The sequence below is a fragment of the Notolepis coatsorum genome, assembly GCF_963971535.1.
Source record: "Notolepis coatsorum genome assembly, chromosome: 20".
In the NCBI taxonomy this organism is placed as follows: Eukaryota; Metazoa; Chordata; class Actinopteri; order Aulopiformes; family Paralepididae; genus Notolepis; species Notolepis coatsorum.
This window is the reverse complement of record NC_140184.1, coordinates 57,207,181-57,224,133: the sequence shown is the minus strand read 5'-3', so window position 1 is coordinate 57,224,133 and position 16,953 is coordinate 57,207,181. Positions and strand designations below refer to the sequence as shown.

General features: G+C 40.0%; 1 protein-coding gene across 1 annotated transcript in view; it reads left to right on the top strand.

The window, feature by feature from the left end:
• Nucleotides 1-1,819: 1,819 nt before the first annotated feature.
• The window catches only part of pepd (peptidase D), a 58,790-nt gene continuing 43,656 nt past the window's right edge, over nt 1,820-16,953 (top strand). Inside the window, exons 1-4 of the mRNA XM_084337389.1 lie at nt 1,820-1,867; nt 8,751-8,934; nt 10,058-10,185; nt 12,158-12,221. Of these exons, the coding sequence (XP_084193515.1) occupies nt 1,851-1,867; nt 8,751-8,934; nt 10,058-10,185; nt 12,158-12,221 (393 nt within the window). The 5' untranslated portion in view covers nt 1,820-1,850. The remainder of the gene's footprint in view (nt 1,868-8,750; nt 8,935-10,057; nt 10,186-12,157; nt 12,222-16,953) is intronic.

The window sequence follows — 16,953 nt, the reverse complement described above, 5'->3', positions numbered from 1 at the left end:
ACCAATGTAAACAAAACGTTAGCTACAAAATACAGCAAATATAAATATAAACCTTTTACCTGCTGTCCAGTGTTAGTCCTTGTATCAAAAGCTTAGTCAATCAACTATAAAAAAAAAACTAAATCTTTAGATTTGGATCACTGATTGGGCCTTTAAGGAAATGTTGAAATGAATACTTAACGATTTACTCAAGTTGAAGTAAATGTATTTAAATTACACTAAAGAGTCAATGTAATCAGTCACCTTCCACCTCCGGCAATCACTTAATCAATAGGCCTATGCACAAACTGCTGCATGTATTGGAGAATAAAAGGAGTAAAGCTGTGGATGTATACAGTGCCATTATAAACACAAGCATTTCAAGCTTATTCACAATTGTCCCACAGGAGAAAAACAAAAGAATTTTAGATGAAGGCGGAAATACACCAGACACATCACATTGACAGCAAATTACCATGTGTGCTGAATTAATCTTGTTACAGTCTACAGCACATTATCTTTCAATGTGTTGCATTTCGTTATTTGTTGTTAGTTTATCTGAATTGCATGTATTGTCTGGGGACACCCACAATAATCCATAATTTTTCAACAAAGGAGGAGCTGCACCACCCCCTACTGTTTCCACTGTAGGACTGCAAGTACAAGTGTGTGTGTGTGTGTGTGTGTGTGTGTGTGTGTGTGTGTGTGTGTGTGTGTGTGTGTGTGTGTGTGTGTGTGTGTGTGTGTGTGTGTGTGTGTGTGTGTGTGTGTGTGTGTGTGTGTGTGTGTGTGTGTGTGTGTGAGCGCGCGTGCGTGCGTGCGTGCGTGCTTCTGTTCTTGGGCCTATTCATGACCTGAACAAGGGCATCCCTCCAAGGACTTTTGTTGTATTTGCTTTCAAAGTTTCATGAATCTCTTTGTTTGCAATATGTTAGTAAAGCAGCTTTCAATTATGGATGCAGTGTAGCTGATATTTTCCTCCTGTATGTTTCCTCCTGCAGGCTGATTACAGCGGACTGAACCTGAGCGTGTTTAACCACTTCCATTACCACTGCTTACCGCTGGAGGTTGTGCCGGAGCGGAGCCCCTGGTGACACCTCTGAACGAGCCTCTGCTTAAGCATTACATCACGTGACGGAGTGTGTTATGTCATTTATTTCACTATTTCAAATGACCTGAGCTGGCACTCCAATACCAGAACCATTGTCCCAGCAACGTCTTTTCTTTCTTAGGAAACTGAAAGAGTTCACTAATAACAGGGTGATTCTACATAACTACTATCGCTGTGTGATTGAGAGCATTCTTACTTCCTCCTGTTTATGGTTTGGTAACATTAGAAGAAATCTCTGAACAGAATTGTGCATCAGGCACGCAAGACAATAGGGGTTAGTCTGCCAGCTCTAGAAGAGATATTTTACCCCATAATGCCCTGAGTGGGAGGGTAGTTTGTTTACCAGTGTTGTGGCTATGTTTGTGAAGAAACTGTTTAAGTAATTGGCTACATCCAGCGTGTCTGTGATGAGCATGTTGTCCGTCTTTATGTTTATGTTTGAGAATCTGGTTTTAAGTTTTTTACTGCAGCCTAGTTGGTTATTGAGTAATTGTACTGTATTGTACCCATTCTGCAATCTGTTAATAAAGTTTTCAATCAATCAAACGACAGTGCTGTGAAATACCGTCAAGTGTTGTGGTAACGTGTGTTGGTATGGTGTGTTGTTGTGCACAGTGCACTGGGGGAGCATGTAATAAAACGTCTGAACGTTACGTGCTTCACTACAGTTCATTGTCAGAGTACAAATCAGCTGATCGGCTTCCCAACAAAATCACGTGACACCGAGCAGCACGTGACAGTCTGTCTTCACTCGAGCGTCATGGCTGCAAGACCGGAGTAAGTTGCTTTCTGTCCCTTTCAACGTGCCAGTTAATTAATAGTGATGTTTGTTACCCTTTCTCTCTCAGAAACACGTTTTTATTAGATTTCGAGGTAGAGCTATAGCGTCCTGGCATTATAAAGCATAGCTATAGTGTCACGTCACGTAACGTAAGCTAACGTTGCTACAGATAAATACACCGACATTCGGTGCGAAGCTGACTTTGTTGCGAGTATTATTATGCTTAGGTTGCATTTCTATTCGGGTTATGATATGACGTTGATATGATAACGTTGCTAGCTTTTTGTAGCGTTTATCTTTGTTGATTGCAGGTCTGGTCGTCTTCCATAAATATGTTTCTAATGACTTGACTTGTTTTGTTTTAGTATTTCTTTATTTTATAACTGAATATAGCATTGCATTCCTCACACGTTTTGGAACACAAGTTGGGTTCTGTATCATCAGAATGTCTATCTGTATGTCGTGTATGTCATATAATGTTATGATGAATTGAAAATGGGGGACCCTGAGTGATGTAAACAAGACGAGTCTTTCTCTGGTCTGCATCCCCCCTGCATCCCCTTAACAATTGTGTGTATTGAGCTGTACTGTACTGTACCCATTCTGCAATCTGTAAGTTTTCAATCAGTCTAAAGACGATAGTAACTACAGGGGGCAGCGACGACAATTTAACAGCAACGTTAATGGTACCAGTTTTGTCAAAGTTCAGAATGGTGGTCCAGAAAGGACACACTAATAGATTAGCAAGCAGGGACATCTGCTCATCATCTTAGATTAGTGCCAGGGGTTGTTAGAAAAGACACACAGGGCTCCAAAAATATGTTAAGTGGAATACAGTGAGTTTAAGGGATACTGGATGAAGTTGATTAAAGAATGATTGGATCCATTCTTTCTGAATGATGAATAGTTGGGAGATTGTTTAACAATGGGTTAATAACCGTTAACAGCAAATCAAAAGGTGTACCTGCCTAAGAAAGTGTAATCTTGACTCGTTTTATTGATGTGTGTAATTCATAGCCTAATACCATTTAGGCGATCAATGGTGATATCTTACCCTTCAGAGATATAGCCTATCATAAGTAAGTGTTGCTTCATTCTTTATTGACTTGCACCAAGACAGGGTAATATTGTTCAGTTGTTCTTCTCTGTTGAATTGTTAACACTAACATCCATCTGAAATCATGTTCACTTCTGAAAGTGCCTAGTCACATCATTATGTTCACTCAAAATGAAGCTTGATGAGTCACCAGCCATGTACCATCGCCAGTTGCAATACAGGCGTTGGTTATGGTTCAACCTTTGGACATTTTAGGCTTAATTAGACATGTCTTGTTACATAACACATGTAGACTTTGACCAGAGATACAGGTTTTATCATTGAGATGTATCGGACCCTACCATGTGTGTTAATAACTTTTCAGAGCAAAGCTGGATTGGCTTAGTCCATCTAGGCGATTTAGTGTTTCCTCTACCCGTGGACACCAACCCGTCGATCTTGATTGATCTTGATCGACTGGTCGATCTTTGAGGCTGTCCCTGTAGATCTTTCAATGATTTTTTTTTTTTTTTTTCTTACCCTGAGAGACTGTCCACATTACAGTTCTACTTTTGTTTTGATGTGAAAAGTGATGCTGCACTTAGCACTGACTGAGAAAGTACACATTACAGTTCTACTTTATAAAATGCTAATTGTAAATATGTTTGTCAATGTTAATAATATGAGAGTCCACATTACAGTTCTACTTTTGTTCTGATGTGAAAAGTGATGCTGCACTTAGCACTGACTGCACAGCACTGACTGAGAAAGTACACATTACAGTTCTACTTTATAAAATGCTAATTGTAAATATGTTTGTCAATGTTAATAATATGAGAGTCCACATTACAGTTCTACTTTTGTTTTGATGTGAAAAGTGATGCTGCATAAGATGACTGCACTTAGCACTGACTGAGAAAGTACATAATAGTTCTACTTTGACGTTTTTAATGTTGGACCAAAGCATTGCATGTAATTAGAATACAGGCAAATAAAAGTCATTTAGTTTAAAGTACAATCTTGGCTGTCTTTTTCTCTCAACGCTTCAATAGGTAGATCTTGCCTTCACCAAAAAATAAAAAAGTGATCTTGGGCTTAAAAAGGTTGGTGACCACTGCTCTACATGTATTCAGTAGTGGTGGTAGAAAATGAATGAAACATTATAATTTAAAGGTGCTGTAAGTGGTATTTCTTTGTTTGTTAAAACAAGTGGTCTGTATGTTAAAATAAGAGAGAACACAAAAGTACCTTGGTAAGTAAAGTAACGTTAAAGGGGAACTATCTTATAAATGGCCTTTTTGAGTGTTTAGCATTGTTTCCTAGCTATGTGAACTTATATTAATATGATCTATGTCTCTAATTCTCATATTGGCGCATTCTTCCAATTCTCCTCTCACAATATTCACCCTCACTGAACTGAGTCATCTGAAAATGTGCTGATTTGTGATGTCAGAGAGACTCAGCTGCATGATAATGTGGCTGTGTGGCATCAGGCTCATGATGAGCTGCACACAGTGGTTGGAGCCCAGGCTCAAAACGGCTTAAGATCTTGAGGTAGAAAAATGCTGTTTTTGAGGACTTGATTAGAAATACAAAACAATGAAAAGAAAAAAAATTACAGAGGTGTTCCATAGACTCACAGGAATTGTGTAAAAGTTCCCAAATAGTGAAAGAAATGGTAAAATAGTTCCCCTTTAAAATATGTGTTAAATAGCTCTAAACTCCGACATCACATCATCAGTGTCTCCCAGTCCCTCTGCTCTGCAGTAAACGGAAAATAAATGTTCTGGTATCACATTCCCACTTTATCCAATTAAGAAAATACTAACGGCACCTTTTAATGCTTATTATGCTCAATAAAAAGCACAAACAAGCATAGGCCCAATGATCCACAATTATCCACATACATAACAGTTGTAATGCTGCAACCTGCACTAGATCCCAAAACAGGGATGCAGGTGGATCTACGCTCAAAATCACTCTACATAGGCCTACTATCTGCTACCTAACCTTTCATGGCAGCTGGCTTCACAAGATCACTCAAGAATCCATCTTTTCAGGCTTCAAGTTATGTGCTTCTGCCAAAATCACAGTGGTATCAGCGTCATTGGAACTAAGTGCCGGCCCTATTCCAGTTTCAAAGAATTACTTTCCAGATGGTTCTGTGTAACCTGGCTGCTACCACCACCACCACCAGTGTTGACAAATTAGAGGAAACACTGATAAACACCCATTTGTAGCCATAGACTAACATTATAACTAGGCCTGCCGCGATAAGCAATAAATCGATTAATTGCCGCGATAATTAAAATGAATGCAATGATTTTGACGGGCGCGATTAATTGCTATTTGCGCGTTTGTTTTAATGAGGCGGACCCAGTGCCCCTTGTCAGTCACTGTCCGTGTTGGGAGGCGGGCCGCTGGCTTTACTACAGAGCACAGCACAGGAGCTCCGTGGGGCTAACGTTACCCCTCATTGTGTCTATTCTACTAGCATTAACGTTACTCATACAAACAGAGTAAACACAGTTTTCAATCAATCAATCAATAACAACATTAACGAGACCCTCGTTGTGTCTATTCTGCTAACGCTAACGTTACCTCTCATTGTGTCTATTCTACAAGCGTTAACGTTAGCTAGGCTGTCTATGCTAACGTTAACGAGCATTAGGCTAACAAGCTGTAACGTTACCAGTCGCGTCTATTTGCTAACGTTAGCATTAGGTAATAACCGGTTTAAAATGGATGGTGATTACCTCACGTTGTGTCTATTCTACTAGCATTAACGTTACTCATACAAACAATCAATAGCGAGTTATATTGATCACGCTATGTACGATAGCCATGCTAAAACGCTAGCACAACATTAGCACCTAACCTAACAACAAGCCTTAACAAGTCAGCGATCTTTTTGCGAGACTAAACTCTCCGCTCGGTGGCAAATTGTGTTGATGTCGGTTTTGTTTAATCAATAAATGAGGCAGAATACACAGTGACTGTATCCTTTGTTTATTGCACTTGTGCCTGCTGCAAACATAATGATTATGAAATCCTAGAGACGCGTCTCTATTCAGTGGTCTGCAGTGTTTCACGTGACTTTTCTGGTACCCAAAAAGTACCTGATAATCACAACAATACTTCCGGTCCGGTCGGTGGGCTTCAAAATAAAAGTCTTAAACACCGGAAAAGACGGAGCGGTGGGCTTCAAAATAAAAGTTTTGGGAAATAAATTTCTCCAAAAAAAAAATTCTCTAACCGGTCGCAATAATATCGCTTATCGCGATATTTTCGGGGGCAATTAATCGCCCAGCAAAATGTGTTATCGTGGCAGGCCTAATTATAACTCTAAATCATGAAACAGAGTCATCAATTTGAAGCAATTTGTTTAAATCTAACAAGTGTGACAGGTAGCCTACATTTTAGATGTAGTCATTTAGCTGAAAGTTCTGTACTTGTAACAAGCAGGAAGGGTACAACTCTGACAGTCAAGGGTAAGTGGCATTGTTCGTCAAACTGTTGAACTTGAGTGCTACAGTCTTGAGTGCATAGTAGTATAATATGCTATTGCTAATATTAGCATAGTAGGTAGTAATATATAGGCTATATACAAAAAAATTAAATCCACTGTTGCCTAAATAATAGTTTTGTTTCCTTTCCTAACACTTTCCCTGCGGCTACAGTTAGGGTAAGGGATCTAATAATTTGTTATATAACTAGGGCTGACCTTCGAATTTTTTTTTAATTAATTAATTAAATATATATATATTTTTTTTTATCTTATGTTGTGGGACTTGTACAGCACTTTGGTAAACTTTGTTGTTTTTAAATGTGCTCTATAAATAAAGTGGATTGGATTAATGAATTAAGTAGCCCCTTTCGTGACTGTGACGCAGCCAACACGGCTGTGTGATTTCATTCAAGGTGGATCGCTGAAACTTCAGATTTCATGGGAACTACCAATCCCCCAAATCAAGAATGTTTAAGATGAATGAAGTAAGATTTTGATTCTTTGAAATATGGCCTGTGTAGACTAAACTATGCACAGAATTATGTCAGTCTACAAGGTCCGGCAATGTAGACCTTGTAGACTCCACTACAGACCAATTATCAGTGAATGTTCATGCATTTTTAAGAAGGGCTACTTCCACAAAAAAACAAAGAACTCACCAAAACATCTCAGTAGCACCTTATCTAAATGTTCTATTTCATATATGGAGATTCATATTTATTTATGTATTGCATGCATTTCTACATTTTATTTCCTATTTGTTTATTCATCCCAGTATCTTTCTTTCTTATGTGTGGAATTCTACAAGGCATTTACATTCACATTTACATTTAGTCATTTAGCTGACTCTTTTATCCAAAGCGACTTACAAGTTCTGTACGACAGGTCATCAGGAAGGATACAACTCTATCAGCTGAGTAACAATATTCATCAAAGTGTTGCGTGTTACAGTGTAGGTTAGTTTATTAGGACAAGTGCATGACAGTAAGGTTAGTTAGGGTTAGATTTTTTTTATTTATTTTTTATTTTATTTCAGATAATGGTTGAAGAAGTGCGTCTTTAGTCGACGGCAAAAGATTGGACGGGATTTGGCTGTCCTAACTGGGGTGGGTAGTTCATTCCACCATTGTGGGGCAAGGACTGAGAATAGGCGTGTAGGTGGTGTATATGTGTTTGAGGATGATATCCTTCAAACAGGCAATAGTGATGATATAATTTGGGCAGTGCTGAGCTGGGTTACTTTCCTCCAGTGTATTTGTCCCCCGGCCCCACCCAATGGCCCCATGCACACACACACACACCGAAGTAATTTTTTTTTTTTACTTCGATTTTTTTTTAATGTTCGAAGCTTGTGCCATCGAACAAAGCTTTGAAGTATTTAAGACAGCCCTATATATAACAGATCATTTTATCCCCCTCAAATCACCAGCTGTTGTAAGAACAGCATCAAATGCCTACAAAAGAATAGCCTAGAAAGACTATATACTGAAACCCTGTCTGCACTCTGTGTGGATATTTTTCCAATATTATCAACCACTAGAATGACTCACCCTTGCAGAGATGCAGCGCTGCAGCTACTGTGCACTTCAACCTGTAAACCCACTCTCCAGTCACAATAAATATTTAGGACAATACCAAGTAGACTGAGTAGATTCGTTATATTGTTTACACCAGGGCTTTGTAACCAGGCACACAGGCTCATTTGGAACAAAGATACGTGGGTCTCGCTCACTGCCCATAGATATTAGGAATTGTGTGTGTTGAGCTGGCAAAACACTTATGTTTATAGGTTAAGTAGCCGATTTAATTTAGCTGCCTATTTGGTGATATGAGAGGAGGAGAGTGCTCGCTCACTGCCCTGAGGGGGGTGTGTGGTGTTTTAAAGCATCCCTTAGTGCTGTTTTCTGCTCTTTCTACATTGTTGTACTAGAAGGAGGAGAATAGTGATTTGACTTCATATGCCTTTGGTGGGTTGTTATTGTTACTCCTTTACATAGACAATGTATCGCCACATCAGTGCAGTGTGAATTTCAGCTCCCCCATTGCAAATTCAAACTAAATAACAAGTTACCTACTGCATATTTAACTACAGGCCGGAGCTATAGGGGCTAACCAAAGTCATTGTGAATTGGCTGCTCCCTCTGCACTCATCTGCCACTTTAATTTCCACACAAGCGGCAAGGAATGTGAGAAGGAAAAGTTGCCTTCAACCTACAGTACGATGTTTGATCCAAAATGGAATAAAGAAATGACTGATGCCCCTCCCCTCACTTCACACTTAATGTTAATTTGTATGAATGTGACTTGATGTAATCCATGGTCCTCTTGTTTGCAGACCTGTGTATTGGCTGGGACAGGAGACCCTGAGGGTGTCTGCTGCCCTGTTTGCAGAGAACCGTCGGAGGCTCTGCCAGGGGCTGAAGGCCAAGGAAGGACTGGAGGCCAAATCAGTGGTGGTGCTCCAGGGAGGGGAGCAGAAACAGAGGTACTGTACTGACACAGACCTCCTGTTCAGACAGGTAGGACATACATTACTAAGTCCATACAGCAATACATTACTGTGCTTTGCAAGGTACCGCGCCCCCAGGCAGATGGCAGGAAATTAACCTGTGGTGCGTTCAACTAGATTTTGTTTTATTTTCAGAATTTGAAGTAAACACTGGTACTTCTTCATTTTTAGTTGGATTTAGTTTTAGTTTGATTTAGTTTTTAGTTTGATTTAGTTTTCAACTGCGTATGATACCATTAGCAGAATCATTATTATCATAATCAAATAAAGAACTAAATACATTTGTTTGCATTTAATTGTGTAGGCTTGCAGCATCATCGGAATAATTATCTGACATTTAAAAATGAACTTAGTGCAGCTTTCCTTAATTAAGCAAACTATCTTTCTGTCCAAATCTACCCCCCCCCCCCCCCCCCCCCCCGCACCGGTCAGCTAATCCATGCAAAAGAAAGTCTTTATTAGCAGCCATTGATTTAAAAACCTTGAACATGAACAAACAGTAAAATAAATGTCATGTCTGCGATGTTATTTTCTATCGAACACTACCTCTCCTTACTGCTTGCTAATGTTTTATCTCAAACATAAACATGATGCAACGACATATTGGCAGACAAATGATATACAGTAGCTGATTTGAGCTACAGTATAGCCCAGTTATAGCTTGTATGGTCAATTCGTCGAGTAGGCATTTTGGTGACCTTTTTACTGGGAGTGTGTTGCTCAACACAAGTGTCAAGAGAGTGCAGAAGGACACTACAGCATGTTTTGATACTCTATAGTGTTGAAGCAATTCGATCAATACTATACAAGTATTGCAGTTTGATATCCAGCCCTTTGAACAAGGATGTTTTTGAAAAGGACAATAATTACTGTGTTTAATTTACATGGTTGTCCCATGAGTGTAACATAAACCCAAACAACTAATTGAAGGTAGGCATGTTTGATATGCCTAACCAATCTTTTCCCCTTGCATTTGGACTATTCAGTATGGGTTGATGTGGGTGGGAATCCATGAAATCCATAAAAGCCATTAATGAATCAATTACCTGTGCTTTATGGAGCCAGATGTGCTGCCTAGTTTGTAGTTTGTGATCTGTGTTGATGGCGCTGCCCCGTATTAAACTGTTCTGTAGGAGTCCTTCTTCCATTGGGCTTTCGGAGTGATAGAGGCAGACTGCTTTGGAGCTGTCGATGTGCACACGGGGAAATCTCTCCTCTTTGTACCCAAGCTGCCGGAGAGCTATGCCACCTGGATGGGAGAGTGAGTGAGACTTTTCCATATGGAGTATTGGAAACACTGTAGCTACCATTGTCACACTCTTTGTCCATGGCTAGTAGTTTCTATGCACTGTGCAACAGTGGCGTCACATGGGTAAAATAACAGAGGATGCCAAAAAAAAGAATTATACTTTTTCTTTTATTAATACATTTTTTTTAATACTTCTTTTTCATATTTAAGCCAAATAATATATATAATATATTTCTCCCTCCCTCGCTCTCTCTCTCCCTCTCTTTCTGAATATTACACACACAACACAAATATATACACACACACAGTGGTTGCCTGTAGGAGGTCTGGTTTGATTATGAATCAGAGAGAGAGAGGGACACAGAGAGAGAGAGAGAGAGAGAGAGATCATTTAGGTTCTAGGTTGAAATTAATGAATGGCCTGATGTCGCCGTTGGAGTGTTTCAGCGTCTTGCAAGATATTGCTGACATGGCAGAACATACATGTATACAGTCTAGCCTATGGCTCGGCCCATCAAACGCAAGCAGACCAGTACAGTATGATTCGGCGAGTCGGCGCCGCCCCATCAAACAATAACACAGTATGATATGACACACACACACACACACACACACACACACACACACACAGCGGCATCACTTATGAAAAGTTATTAGGTACTCACCATTGTTGCAGCTGACGCGCCTTGGTCCAAATTAAGTAAAGTAAAGCAACTCGTCCACAAAGTTCTCCAAGTCCTGTGGGTATTCTCCTAAACTTTTCTGCAGCTGAGCGAATTTCAGGTCTCCTCAATGAATTAATCTGAGAGAGGAATTTGAATTTCAATCAATCAAACAATGCTGTTTGTTTAGACATTAAGACTCGCATAACGTTAGCTAGCTATCTCCGGGGGTTCCTGCCAGCCTAAACGTATTGGTGTTTTGATTCGAACGTGGCCGCGCGGCGTGTATATTTTCCCCAACGCAGTTTCACTTCCACGTTCGGTTTACGCGGCCGTGGCGATGACGTCGTCACGTTTAGCTTTTAATGTGATTTGATTGGTCAATCGGTGGAAACATTCTGGACTGGCCCGCCTCCACAGCAGCAAATTTGAAGACGCTAGACTACTTGGCTGTCAGACTGCCCCGTGTTAATGCGTGGGAACCCCTTTATTAAGCTAGAATCTTATTGGCTAATAATTGGTTGTGGAGTCCACAACCATGAACCACAATGTGGACGCTAGAAAAAGACACCTCCCGACTCTGCAAATGTTCTCTATTCTGCCTGAGCTGCAGTGAGCACAGTGACTGCCAGCCTGTCTCAGTGAGTCTGACAGTGTTAGAGAGTGAGAAGGAGAAGAGGGAGAAAAAAATATATATATATATATAACACAGAGATGAAAAATAATGATTTTCTTATTATTATTGTAAACTATATAAAAAAAATTATTTTTAATTTTAATTTTAATTTTTTACTATTCATATTTTTGGGGAAGCCTGGCTTCCCTTGGCTTCCAGGAATATTCGCCACTGCTGTGCAACACATAGTTTCAGTATGACAGTTCTACCACCTGACACTTCATGACTCTCGTTTATGATTAATTAGATCAGCAATTTAGTGTTCTCCAGGTCTCCTTCTACTTTAGTTTTTTTTTCTTTTAATGTTTTCCCTTCTGTGAATTCTGAGTCTGTAATCCTATTAGGGCTTATCTCCACTAAATAAATTATTAGTCCACTAATCGTCATGGAATTTGTCTACTAATCTATTAGTTGATTTAATCGATTTCCACATGTAATAATGCGGAAGGACCTCTTTAAATCTAAATGCTTACCAGAGATGTGATTAGAGTTTTTCAGGAAATACCTCATTCAGCATGGAAAAAAACATACAAATTGACTAACAAAGTCTTGGTCGATTAAGACCAAACCACAGATGCATCGACTATTAGGGGGCCCTAGATCCCATAGCCTTCATCATTAAGTGTATTTTGTCATCCGCTGACAGGATCTATCCCAGGGAACACTTTCAGGCGAAGTATGCTGTGGACGAGGTGCACTACACGTGTGATGTAAGTCTATTCTCCTGTATTGTTGTCACTAGTGTCCATGTCTTCTTGTGTCGTGTGGCCTTATCTTTGTGCCGTATGTACTTTGATGTGAAATCGTTGAATCGTGTTGTTACAAAGTGGAATGGGAAATCTCTGCAACTGTTGCCTGTTCTTCAAAAGGTGAAATCATTCATAGTGTTATCATTGTCCACGGCCCCAGTCAACATGAGACATGATGTTGAGACTATTTCCCATTCAACTTCACCACCATATCTCCTCAACCAGACGGCTGTGGGGGATTGTGTGTTTTTGAATATTTTTTGTTGAATCCACAAAAACGGCCTTTATCCCTGCATAATAAGGTGATTTATGTCTGCTCGATCTGGCTCACTCATCTGTGAAGTGAAAAATAACTAAAACAATGTCCTTCACCCTAAGACACTGGAAGGAGCTGATGGAGGCAAAAAGAATATGCTTACTGGGACTTTGCATTCCAAATGGTCTCTCATCAATTCTCTTTTATGTCTACAAACCTAATGTTAAGTTTTGATGACTCATCCTATATTCAGGGGTGTGATATTTTGATTGATAGAAAAAAACTGCAGTTTTTTATTGCGGTGTGTTTAGGGACTCCTTTCCAAGGCAACATGCATACAAAGGTCTGTCAATTAATCAAATCTCGTAGGCTTGAGCTTTCAATCATCCGCTAATGTTCCCCGTAAGTTGTAAGCAATAGTAAAATCTGTTTGTCATATTTCATCGCCGCCTCTTCGTTTTTGTGTTTTGCGTCCTTCTCAAATTCTGTGTGAAACAATTGCTGTCATCAAGCATTGAGCCAGCACTGCTATCAACACAGTGAACACACACACACACACACACACACACACACACACACACCTCACCCTGTAACTCAAAAAACGCATCAATATTTCCCTTTTATCCAGGCACTCATCATGAATCTTGAGCACTGATTTCTGTTTCATGGTGTCTATTTAGATTAAATATACATGCAGCGGTTCTGCTACTTGCCCTATGGTATGTTATGATGATGATCATCAATACCATAAACATGGGATGGTATGGTAGCGTAGAATTAGTAATAGAGGGACACGATGATGAGATCCAGAGTTCTAGCCCTGATCCAGACGTTTCAACTATGTACATGGATTCATAAGACGTTTCAACTAAATGTGTACATGGATTCATAAGACATTTCAGCTAAATGTGTACAAAAATAGAAAAACAAAAACATAGACACACACCCTTTCCCACAGTACCAGGGACCACATACTGTAGTTGTTATAAACATGTCAAACCTTTATTTAAACTCAAAATTCAACTGAGATTTCCCTCATTTACAGTCACATCGAGGGTACATACAGAAATGGGCATAAACGCATATAAAATCACAGTGTATCTGTGTGATGTGTCTTTCTCTCTGTAATCATTACTACCAACCTCAAGCTACAGTCTAGTACCCATATAACACTATATGACAGCCATGTACAATAACACTGTTTGTACTGTATATACATTTATCTATACCCGCTCATATTAGTTAAACCGCTGGCCAGTATCACTTACTGACTCAGTACAGCCAATTTATTAGATTAGATTAAAATGTATTGTCATCGTACAGCACAAGTACAGTACAACAAAAATAAGTTGGCATCTAACCAGAGTGCAAGGTAACAGTAAAGTGCATTAACAATATACAGTGTGATTAAATGTAAACAAGTTTAATAATGAAGCTACTGAGTAATAGGCTAATCTGATGTATGTACAGTATTATTATGTACACTAATAAGAGTAGGTATGGGGTATATATAGATATGTATATATACAGTATTATTGTACATGGCTATCATACAGTGTTACTGTATATGGTTAGACTATAGGTTCAGGTAGGTAGTTCTGATTACAGTGTAAGGTAGTTGTTGGCAGTGAAGGCGGTAGATGGGTATAGATTGAGAGTTCAGAGACCAATTAAGGGGCATTGGTCTCTGCTTTGTTAGCAGGAAAGCCAAAATGTTCATGAATGACCACTTAACTCCTTCACGGCTACTAGCTTTCACCATCTGCACTGTTTGGCGCCAGCACTAATGACCATTTTAGCGATGTTTACAGACCCATCGTGTGTTCTGTATTATAGCTATGGAGACAATAGTATGGCTAATTTTAGAGGCATTGTTCATAGTCTATTACTAATTACTAATCAGCTCATTTCTACACACTGTAGTTTGTTACACGCTACATGCTAAACATCGCCCCATTTCCGGAATAATCCAGTATTTTTCCATAGATCGCAAGATTTGACACATTATATGCAATAAGCCCAAATCATTCTGGTTGATCCCCTGAATCCCCAAATACTCCCAAATCAAAGGTATATACCAGGGGTCAGCAACCTTTTTGACATGGAGTGCCAGTTTGAAATATAGTTGTAACTAGTGTGCCATATCAACAATATTCCATGCATCGTACTTTTTTTCCCTCAGTCGGGTCTTTTTAATGAACATTTTTACATTATTACATCATTATTGTTATTATTAACAATATTATTATGATGGTTGTATCAACCCTAAATCTGAGTTGGGGGGGGGGGGGGGATGCAATGCAGACAAACAGCTGCATACACTGCGACCATTTCACTCACATTTGCCCATTCATTTTTGGACACATCACACACCATCGGTGTGTGTGTACTGTACGTGTGCTGTGTCATAGCTCCACCTACAGGCCTAATGGAGAACACCACAATGTGTGAATGTGAGGTATAACATGTAAAGAAGTTTCGATTGATCGCAAGACTACACTGTAAAAACAAAAAAACTAATAAGTTACCAGAACTTAAAAAGATTGAGTTTAGTTACTGTGCATTAAGGTTTTCAGTTTTCAATCCATAATAAGTTAAGAGAAAAATAAGTACACAACCACATTATTTCAACCTAATAAAACTATGTTTATTGTCATTGTTTTAAGAACACAAGTTGACTTGGTAATACTCACATTTTGAGTAAAAAGAAAAAAAGGCTTTTAACATGTGCAATGTTAAAATGAAATAGATAAATAAATAATAAAATGTGTTGATTAATCCCACTGGTCACAATGGTGACCGTAATAATGTTTTTGTTATAAGGCTCTGAAAATGTTACTGAATGATGTATCAATGTATTTCCAGCTAAATTGAAATAATAAACAAATAAAGGGTCTCAATTAAATATGTGTAGCTGTTTACATCCTGGCTGTACAATGAGAAGAAGATGACTGCATCAAAGCTCCCACACAAACAGTTAGTAAAAGCACTATATAAGCTCAGAACACAGCTCAGAACACAGAACAAATGTCAGAACACAGGACACCTCAGAACACAGCTTCATCTAACGAGGCGTCGCAAGGTTTAACTGAGGCTAACGTTAACATGATGGCACACACACAGTGCACACACAAAGCACACCCTCCTCCTCCTCCACTGGAGCAAGGCCAGCTTAGAGAGAGAGAGAGAGAGAGAGAGAGACATGACGTACTGTACTGTAGCTCACGTTACCAAGCAATTGTGTGCAAAGTTCAGCACCACATACACAGTGGACAGCTCCCCTAGCCCTACGCATGAACATGCCGCATATATGTGCGATTGTGCGTATGCTCTATTATGAGTAGATCCCTGCATATGCATGTTCAAGTTAACATGCAAACCCATGTATAGGAAAATAAACAGCTGCCTACCTGTTGCTGTCAGTGAGGTCCCTGGCCCTGTTTTGCCTTGCTGAGCTCCGTTATCTGGGGGCTGTAGTTGGTCACTTTAAGCTGGACACATGCTTCGGAGTGGTCGGTTGTCAATCGACTCCGGGAGGGGTTGAGCACGTACTTCATGTGCGAAAAGATCTGCTCACAGAGGTATGTTGACCCGAAGACTGTCAGCAAAGCCATTGCAACGTTCCGTAGACAGCTGAACTTCTCCGGTACAGATGCCCAGCAGGAGAAGATGCAGGCTCTGTGGTCTTTCACTGCCGTGGTTTCTAGCTCTTTGTGTAGCTCTGCAAACTTGGCCACCCACAGTGTTGAACTCTTCAGCTCGATCAGCTGCATTTCTATGTCCTGTGTATCCAACCAGTCTATCAGAGATACATCCAATTCATGTCCATCAAAGCTGTCTGGCTTGATCAAGAAGGAGAACATGGGTCCATACTTCTGAAAGTCCCCAAATCGTATTATGAACTCCGACTTGAGCTCGCTCATGTACTTGCATATTTCAGCAGTGCTGATGCTGTGCTGCGAGGACAGACTCAGTTCCCTTACGTGTCTGAAGTAGCGGAACGTGGAAGTAGCAACATCATTGGAAAATACCGCTAGCTTGCCGACAAAAGCCGCCCACGTGTCAAACATGTCCAGCACAGTCTGCCCTGCGCCTTGCAGTCGTAGGTTGAGCTCGTTAAGGTGTCCAGTGATATCGGTGAGGAACATGAGTTTCACAACCCACTTCTCATCCTCGAGCTCTGGGTAGTCTTGGCCCTTTTCAGCCAGGAAGGTCTTGATAACACCAAAGCAGCCGACAAACCTCTCAAACCTTCCCACAGCTGAGCCACCTTACTGCACAGTACAGCGGGATATCTTGATATGCACATTCCGTTTCCTCGAGCAGGGCCTGGAACTGTCGGTGTGTCAAAGAAGATCGCTTAACAATGAAGTTAACTATCTTTGCCACTGTAGCCATAACCTCATTCAGATCCGACTTTGACATCTTTGCGCAGAG